Source organism: Borostomias antarcticus (genome assembly GCF_949987555.1).
Source record: "Borostomias antarcticus genome assembly, chromosome: 9".
Classification (NCBI taxonomy): domain Eukaryota; kingdom Metazoa; phylum Chordata; class Actinopteri; order Stomiiformes; family Stomiidae; genus Borostomias; species Borostomias antarcticus.
The window spans coordinates 27,042,571-27,052,210 of record NC_140242.1 but is presented as its reverse complement, the minus strand read 5'-3'; the positions used below and the strand labels follow the sequence as shown (position 1 = coordinate 27,052,210).

Sequence of the window (9,640 nt, the reverse complement as noted above, 5' to 3'; positions counted from 1 at the left end):
GGCCAAGAGTGGTAGTTGTGACGATGACCTAAGTGACCTAGAGGCAGAGTCCACATGCCATCAATACTCTTGCAGTCAGCAGTGCTGAGAGGTTTCTCCCAGATGAACAATGTAATAACACCATTATACACAAAACAATGAATGTATCAGCCCTGATGTTCATTTCTTCAGCTGGTCCACATTTAAGTGGGCTAAAAATAGAGATGTAATGAATGTTTGAAGCCAATGTTGCCATAACTAGCCTGATAACTCAGTATTCCCTCAATGCACAAAACATCTACAGGTAGAACCAATATTGGTAATTGGTTAGTAATTAATGAAAAAGCTTTATTTAAAGCTCATTAAAATTACATTTGGCTACATTTCTACTGAAAACAAAATACATCTTAATGAATTGCATCACCCAAGCAGGGCATCCCACTCCCAAAACCCAATTTAACCCCCGGATGTAAATACAGGCACAGGTGCAAAATCATGCAAATCAAAATCATCATGAAATTCCAGGTGTAAATAGGACCTGAGATGGTTAAGAGTAGGAATCCATTAGAGTGGTAATGGAGTAATGCATGCACATACAAGAGTGCAAAGGTACCTGTAACAGGTGCTTAACCAAAAAATTTATAATTAATAAGAGAAGGAAGGTCCACACACTTTTTCAGTAGTTCCCAGCTACGGTACATAGTAGACAGTGATGGCAATACGGTAAAAACAATAAGCAATTATTTCCCAAATAGCAGGATGCTCAAAATTAACATTTCACTGATAAAACATAATTTTGCATTTCAGCTGCATTAGAAATCAGTGGATACCTTTAAAGAAAAGAACTTGGAATACAATATTAATTTGAAGCACATGCATTATTTTAAAATTGCAATCTGAAATGATATCTGCGTTTGTCCTCATTCTCCAGTGAAGAGTGGGTTAGCCACGGTAGTGGTAGCTTTTTCGAACAAGGGATTATCCGCCTGTTGAGGGAACAAAATGTTAAATGATCAGAATGTAACCTACTGTATAGAGCAAAATGTCTGACCTGTCTATTGCTGCGTTATGTTAGCTTTTATCTATGTGTACTTTTATGGTAGGTACATAATAGTAACTGTGGAGAACTTAACTGCTTGAGTAAAATGCTGTCATGAGTTGCAAACTCTCATCTACTATTTCATTGTCCCCCCACCCGATGAGATCGAGAGGGGGGTATTAGACTGATCCGTGTATATTAGTGAGCACGTTCCTTTTCCCATTGCCAAGTAAATGTTTCTTTTTTTTACATAAAAAAAACGTATTCAGTAAGAGTATAGTCTGCTCTACCCAGGAGCCCATCTGCTTTCTAATTCCACAGAGTTCAGAGCTTGAGGTGTTTAGTAGCTCTTTTGGTGCTTGTTCTAAGTGTTAGGAATCTCATAGGTTAGTATCGGAGTTAGGTGCATTGTGGGTATAATTATCATTAGTTATACTCATTGTATTATATTTATATTATAGATCAGATGACTTACAGTAATTAGGTTGTTTGATCATGTTGGATAGATCAGAGATAGATGGCTAGGTCATATATGTTTTCCAACCATGACAAAGTCAGTCATGTTGTTAGGTAGGGGAGTCTAAGGGGGTTTTTGTCACAAGGGGCAATGAAGCACTCCCTATTTCCACGATTAAAGTTTGACCATGTGACCAGAGGCTTGCAGTCTTTGCGCAAACTTTGCTCGATGTGGGCCGCAGGTTCTGAGTAGAAACTAAAGACATAACAGACATTTAAATATTGTTGACCTAGCTCCCCAAGAACCCACTTATACAGGTATCGAAACGGCTGCCATAATAATAAATAATGAAGAATAATGAAGAATAAATGGGAAAATGTATTTCCCAACTGAATGGCGATCAATGGGCAGTTATTCTCTGTGCTTATATAATGATGACAAACTCAAATCAGTTGGGGGTGGTACAGTAACATTCAGTAGATCGAAACAAATCCAATATAGTTCTCCCCATTTGACCAATCCTACCGACTGCTAGATAATGAGAAAATGGTCCAATGTACATTTGCAGCCTACAAAATGAGACTTCCAGAAGGGACTTCCAGATGAGAACAGGAGAAAATATCACTCACCTTAGCCCACTGTGATTTGTTCTGCTCATTTTGAAACTTCCTGAACTCCTTCAGGTCATTCATGTGGATGAGGCCTTTTATGAGGAGCAGTATTAATATGCCGATGAGTGCCACACCAGCAATGGATCCACCAATGATGGCATAGATGTTTGGCAACTCTGGACATTCTAAACAAATGGGGGTACATCAAAAATAAAACAGAATTCACAATATCTGTGAGATATACAAGTGATCTTAGTCCATAAATAGTCAACTTTGACACTGAGCCTTTGCGGGGTTTCAAGATATTCTGTTTGGTAAATTGTTTTATTGATTAACAGAAAGTCGTACTCTTGTTCATTGCGTATGGTGGCCCTTACCCCTGGTTTGTTGTATCTGGGCTTTGTAGTTGTCCACACCATCTTGTTGCTCAATGAAAAATGACACCCTGCAATTGTCCACATCCCTCACTGTGCATAGATTACTGCCTGTCAACCTTTCCACCATCTTGTGCTTGATGCCCTTGCAAGTCTCAGAGCAGTTCTTACTGAAAGGGCCAGTCTCGAAGCCTAGACACTCAATGCACTTTCTGTGAAGAGAAGGATACGAAGCAGGGAGTTACAGCATGTGCATGCGGTTATTCTTCTGCTTTCTCAATCTCTTTACTGCCAACATCCTTGATTCCTATGATAATGATTTGGTATAAACAAAAAGTTCATTCAAACGGGGAGCTCAAGGCATCGTCCGTGATTGATTGCAACTGCATGTCCTTAGGACCTGAGCAATACACCTGCCAAATTTCAACTTCCTACAGTGCCCGGTTCTTGGGAAAATCAAAATACAGACAGACAGACATACAGAGACTGACTGGAATTCATAGGTGCAGTAAAAATAGTGGATTGAACTGCAGATTTTGATCTTTACATAAATGTATGTAAACATGGAATATCACTGAGCTCTGAATCAGTTCTAGTGAGAGTCTCATCCCTCAGGCAGGGAGTGCCCCACTGAGCAGAGCCATCTACACCAAGACAAAATGTGATGCCATTTCATCTCAATAAATGGTTAACATTAATTTGTGAATGTTCCTGCCTGAATGTACTTTTCTGGTGTGCCTTATCATCAAATAATAACTACTGACAATGATATCATTGAACATTAAAGATTTTATGAGGCACACTGAGATTAGGTGAAGTCAGTAAAGAGAGCCCTCACCCCTTGGCTTGGCAGAGGGAGGGACAACCAAGGCATTCCCGACAAAAGGGGGGCTGATAACCCTCCAGACACTCGCACCGGTTACACTTGCAGTTTCCCCTGCCGCTGCACACAGATCCACTTGGTGTGCGACACTGCTCATCCGATTTCTTACACTCACAGGCAGGGCCCTCGTATCCTGAGTAGCATTTGCATTTGCCACACTCACAATCCCCATTTCCTTAAAATAAAAAAGCAGCCATTTCATCACACATTGACAGCAGCCATTTCATTTAAAAGCATTGGAACATCATAGTAAACCATCACCCTTTTGTAACAGTTCTATTTTGTCCCTCAATTTCATGTTCATTATCGTCATTCACATACATTTTAAGTAATCAGAATTCTACTGTACCTCCACACAGTTCGTCCTGGAACTTCTCACATTGCTTGTTGTCACACTCACAGTGTTCACCGTAGTAACTGCCACCACCCTCTATGGCATGGCATTGGCACACTCCGCACACACAGTCCCCGCGCCCCTCACAGTCGGTGCCATAAGATCGTTGGCATTGCGCCCGCAGAGAGCTGGTGTCCCTGTCCCCGATGGCGCATTCACACTTCTGTCCCACAAATCCAGCATTGCACCTACATGGAAATGGGAAAAAATAGATGTCCCCCACTTCATGTTACAGTATACTAAATCAGCTTTAAAGAGGCTACATTAATATAAAATTTTAATTCATTGGCTATATTAACAAATAAACCTGGTTAAAGCTACAAGGTTTGTTGCTTTAAAGGACCATACTGGTCTAAATATGATTTGATCTCATTAAACTAGTCACCCAACGTATATCACATTACTGTACCACAATCAATTTTCCGAAGGAAAGCTCACGTTAAAAGATATTAGCATTTTCGCGTTTTACTTACATTTCAAAAGTTGAATGTGATGGCTTTACATAGCCACCAAGCTAACTTAGCTGTGTAACGTTATGGGCTAGCTAACGCTGCCTTGCAGAATTGACAAATTTGGGGGGTTGGGGGGGGCGCGGGTCGTGACTGTTTTCAGAGGGGAGGCCCACATTGATGGAGTTTGGGAACCCATGGTCTAATCGATGGATGTAGGCCTACTAAGGAGAGTGCTACTCTGATGGGCTACTCTGATGGTTAGTTTTTATCTGTCAGTACAGAGGGCGCGTAGCTGTTTGTATTTCCTCTCAGAACACTGATTGACTAGATCGTTTTATGATCTCACACAAATGGATCTCTATGGAGAGAATCCAGACTGAATTGTGAGAGAAACAAAATATGGGCTTGCGGGATCAGGATGGTCTCACGAGGCTAAAGGGAGGGTGGGTCTAAAGATGACAGTGAAAACAACCCATTTTTAGAATTCAAAGAATAATCAGTCAGTCAATCAGTCCTCCCAACTGAATTTGTATGTATTTAAAATTGACCATGGATGGGCAGAATTCACTTGTAAAGTGCCACTTTAAGTAGACAACTGGACTACAGTATCTTATAAATTTCTTTTGTCAAATAATAAGGGCACTGATGCCTGGCCTACCTGCACATGCCACAGGTGACCATGCCATTGCCATTGCAGTCTGGGCTCTCAACCAGGGGGTCGTCACACTCACACTTACAGCGAGTTGACACGGTAACATTTAGCTTATCATTGGTGTCCAGACCAATAGAAAATGATGTCTCTTCCATACATTTAGCTGCTGTCACGGTGATGCTGAATGAAATCTGGAAGGAATTTGAAAGGAAAGCAAGACAAAAACTTTATTTGAAAATAAAATGTTTGATTGGATGGCATCTTTAAGATAAATGGTCTCCAGTATACGCATTTTTGTTACAAAAATAATAATCTCAAAAATAATCTTTAGTGTCTTGAAAGGTGCCAAACAAATAAAGTGTAATATTATCATTTTCTATGCAATTTGATACCTTCCTTAAGTATCTTTCATGGAAATTATCATCTTGTATAAACACTGTTTGTTTAACATTGTTTTGTATAGGACATTGCACAATAAGTCTTACCTTGTCTCCCACGGCCACTTTCTCACAGACCCCTGCCCCGCTGTCATCTTGGGGTACCGCACCGGGACAGTGGGGAGTGTATGTGACCTTCACGTTGTCAGGAAGGTTGCTATGGGTCACAGTGACTTTGGAGGAGAGTTTCTGTGGTGGAATGAAGTGATGTCACACAGAGGGAGTGCTGAGGGAGTGCTGTTATACTGAATATCCGCACGGCTGTGCTTCGGTCAATCAGTGAAGACCCACCCTACTCTGCCTTCGATTGGCTGCTACTCATTGCCTTCATTGGTTATGTTGGTTTAGCTTAGGGTGAGAGTCAACCAATCATAGGCAGAGTAGGGGCGGGTCTTCTGATTGCACAGCCATTTGAATTTTGACACCAAAAGAGGGTGGTAAATGTAAATGAAACAGACTGTTTCACACACTGTTTCACTGGCACACAAATTACCATTTGAATAAAGAGGCCAAAAACCTCAGCAATATGAGATGCAATTGATTGAACTTTCATTCTAAGTTTTAATCAAAATAATTCAAACTGGATTGAGGATTGCATTGCCACTTTGCATATTGAATTGCCAATTACAGAATTCAATAAATAAACAAAGTGCATTTTCAAATTGCTAGATGAGTTTCCTTTTGAATAAAGAGGCCAAAACATGTCCATAGATTATACCCATGTCAAATAAACCCCCACTATCAGGAACAGTACAAACACTTAAATGTCAATATTTTGAATTTGGATTGAAAGTAATTTTTTATATGTTTAGATGCTTACTAAATTACATAGTTAAGCCCCCCGCAAATCACAGCCGAAAGTGCTACGCCACGAAACGGCGTTCCAATTATAGAGCTCCCATTGTTTTCTATGGAAGCACGCACACTGGCGTTGTTCTGCCAGCAGCCGACAATGTCGCCCCAGGTTGAATTCAGTTTGGCACTATTTTTACGAAAGGTGGCAGCCGACATATGATGTCATAATGCTGATCAGTTGGGATGTAAATGTGCAGTAGAGTGCGTGGCGTGTGGCGTCCTGTTGGCGGGGCTAATCCACAGCGCTGGGAGACGTCTTGGCCATCATTTCGGCTGCAGGGAGGCTTTAGAAGGATAGTGTGGATTTGGGTTTACAGAGACTTTAAGAAAGTACTCCCATTGATTTGAAAATGCCATGAGATGGAACTAAACTAAATTAACAGTGGCCAGCTTGAAATGTTGAGAAAAATGAATGAGAGTCTATGGGGTATTTACTGTAGGCGGTTTTAAAAAACAAAAATAAAATAAAGCTATAGCATGTCAGCCTGCACTGAACAAAGTTAAAACAGTGATCATAGCTTAAATGGTTTAAAAGGAGATGCGGAAGTGTGTGGAAGGAAAGCATTATAATAAAGATTGTGCAAAATAACAGTAGGCTAATGTTCTTGCTTACAGTAAGCATACTAAAAAGAGAATGCAGAGAATGACTCACATTGTATGCAGTTTTAATCAGCTGGACAACATTTTTGGAGTTCTTATCCAGCACTCCCACTTCAGACTTGGGGATCAATTTACTAAGGTTCTGTGATAAAAAATAATCATAACAATAACCATACTGCCAACAGTATATTATAAAATAGACAGGACATAAGGAGTGGGAAAAAAGGAAGACCTATGAAAAGCCTTAACCCCCATTGGATTTTTTTCCATGTATTGCAATATGTAATCACAATTGATTACATTTATTTTTTTCCCCACTGATAAACACAAATTGAAAAAATAGACATGTTTCTTAATTAATTACAATTAAAAAACAAAATAATTGATTGCATAATTATTCCCTTTGCTACAGTATGACACACCTAAATAGGCTCTTACACAATCAATTTTCCTCAGAAGTCACATAATTAGGGTCTACCTGTGTGCAATTGAGATATTTCACCTGATTTCAGAATAAATACACCTGTCCTTGGGTGATCCCACTGTTGGTTAGTGTATTCCACTTAGGCAATCAATCATTGATAAATCATCGATTTTTTTTTCACTTTAACATTATAAAGTACTTTGAGTTTGAGTTTGAGTTTATTTCATTCTTTGTGTTTATCATTGAATAAAAATAAACAAGAAAACATACTTTCAATAAAATGTGGAAAAAGTCCACGGGGGATGAATCATTTTTATGGGCATGTAAATGAAGAACAAAAGAGAGAAATAAAGAGAAAAAAAAGATTTTACCATGTACACGTATTTCATGTCGTCTGTCACAGCAAAGATGGGCTGAATATAGTTCTTGTCCAACTGTCTTGCCACTTGACCAACCGATGGGTAGTCCTATATACAGACAATTAATCCAACAGCTTTAGACCTACAGTATGTCCACACACTGCCATACTATCACAAGCAAAGCTGATGAATAACCTAATCTTAAAGATGTACTGCATCTTACTGATGATAATTACACACCATCACATTGCCGTAGGTATATTGCTGGTTCACCAGGTGGCATTTCTCATCATTGGGCTCCAGTATGCCAGCCAGCTTGCCATCGCCTGCCATGTGGAAACCCGCGTCAGTGGTCAGGACGATCAGCCGAGTGCTGTTCTTCCTCCAGCCGATTAAGTCCTGTGGAATATAGGTTGGGGTTTCATATAAATGTATCTACGTTGAACATAAGAACCATAAACAGGTTCTACATTAAAATTAATGAAAATGAATCTTACCCCACAGACAGCAGCCTGCATCACAGCGTCGAGGCTTCCCTCAGGAATATCCAAATTCCCAGAAATCTCTTGCTTTGCCACTTCACTGTTAAATTTACTACTATCATTTGTCATACTGATAACATGCCGGTAGCCAAATGCAGGCTGGCAGGGCTCATTTTCTTTACATGGATGTTTCAACTTGTCTTTGTTGGTGTTGGTGTAGGGCAGGACTGTCTTGTCTACGAAAGAGCCAAAACCTAGACCACAAAATGAAAAGATGGCAGTCATGAACATGAAATATGAGATCACTGATGCCTTTAGATTTCAAAAGCAAATCGAATCCATCCAAGATGTCACCTATTCGACCATCGTCTGTTATCTCCTGCAGAGCTCTGAAGAGGTCCTGTCCGAGACTTTTAACCTGGAGAAGGTCGTCCGACATGGAGTTTGAGAGATCCATCAGATAGTAGAGATCAACGGGGTAACCCCCAACTCTACGAAATGCGAGTTGAAAGGTGTAAGGCAGTCCTAAAACAAGGAATAAAAATGATCAACTGAGTGGAAATGTGCGAGACAGTCACAAACAAAATATGAAAATGATCAACTCTACGAAATGTGAGCTGAAAGGTGTGAGGAAGTCCTAAGCAACATATAAAACTTTTTCTTTTTATTTCTTGTCAAAGCAATGATCAACATAATACCGAGGCCCAGAAGTGTAAAGTGAAGAAAAACCCCAAAACGTAGTTGCACAACTTTCTCGGTATTACATGTATGTTTCTCATAACTGATGATGTTGTTATAGTGACTTATCTCTTTTGTATGACTTCTGATTGACTCAGAACACTCACATATTTTCTCTGACTGGTAGTCCGATGTAATACAATTTTTGCCTTGGGTTGGTTGGCACTGTTCTGACTTTTCCATAGGAATCACAAGTAGGGTTGCAAAGGGGTGGAACGTTTATGGTAAATTGCCATGGGAACAACTAAAATTATAGAGCTGGATTCTTCAATAATTCAACTGTTTTGTATTTGCTGTATCCATGTTAGCCCAGCGAGAGCCTACAGAAAAACTGCAGCTAGATCAATACGGGAACGATCAGTGAAAGTATGGTCTCGATGTTTCAGGCTCATGGCAGACAGACCACAAATAGAGCTAAATGTAAAATAGCACACTACCCCTTTAACCTCTACTACCAGGGCTCCTGGATCTCCCGTGCTCGACCTGTAACCCTTTCCCCAGAAATGTTCTGGGTTTTGAGGCAGAGCGGAAGGGCACCCTGAGCCTGTTTCAATGTGTGAAGAATGTTCAGCTTGCTTAACTTGGAGAAGATTTTCACGTACACCATATCACTGCGGATTTCATCCTCAGCATAATGGTAAAGGCCTGGACTTCGTCATTGGTTAATGTTGCGTTGTTTTGGTAGTTTATAGAATTACATTTCCAGGGCTCCTTTTTTGTTGTCACATCTCACTGCACAGCATATAGAAGGCTGGTTTAGTTTGAGAGTAGGCTTGAAACTAGAACCCGATATGGCGACGGCCAACAGTAAACAAACGTTTGATGTGGTTTTGACGCCACACTGCAAATTGTTCTGCACTTGGCAACATTTAAAATCTTAGATTTGGAAATATGAAATTCATTA

General features: G+C 40.1%; 1 protein-coding gene across 1 annotated transcript; it reads right to left on the bottom strand.

The window, feature by feature from the left end:
- Window positions 1-363: 363 nt before the first annotated feature.
- Window positions 364-9,343, bottom strand: itgb2 (integrin, beta 2; the record flags this gene model as incomplete). The annotated part of the gene is made up of 13 exons (XM_084442963.1): window positions 364-965; window positions 2,105-2,271; window positions 2,464-2,672; window positions 3,299-3,476; window positions 3,693-3,925; window positions 4,848-5,032; window positions 5,327-5,467; window positions 6,786-6,875; window positions 7,529-7,624; window positions 7,757-7,915; window positions 8,014-8,252; window positions 8,353-8,523; window positions 9,274-9,343. The coding sequence occupies 13 exons, from the start codon at window positions 9,341-9,343 to the stop codon at window positions 900-902; spliced, it is 2,004 nt and encodes a 667-aa protein (XP_084299089.1). The 3' UTR covers window positions 364-899.
- Window positions 9,344-9,640: the final 297 nt, after the last annotated feature.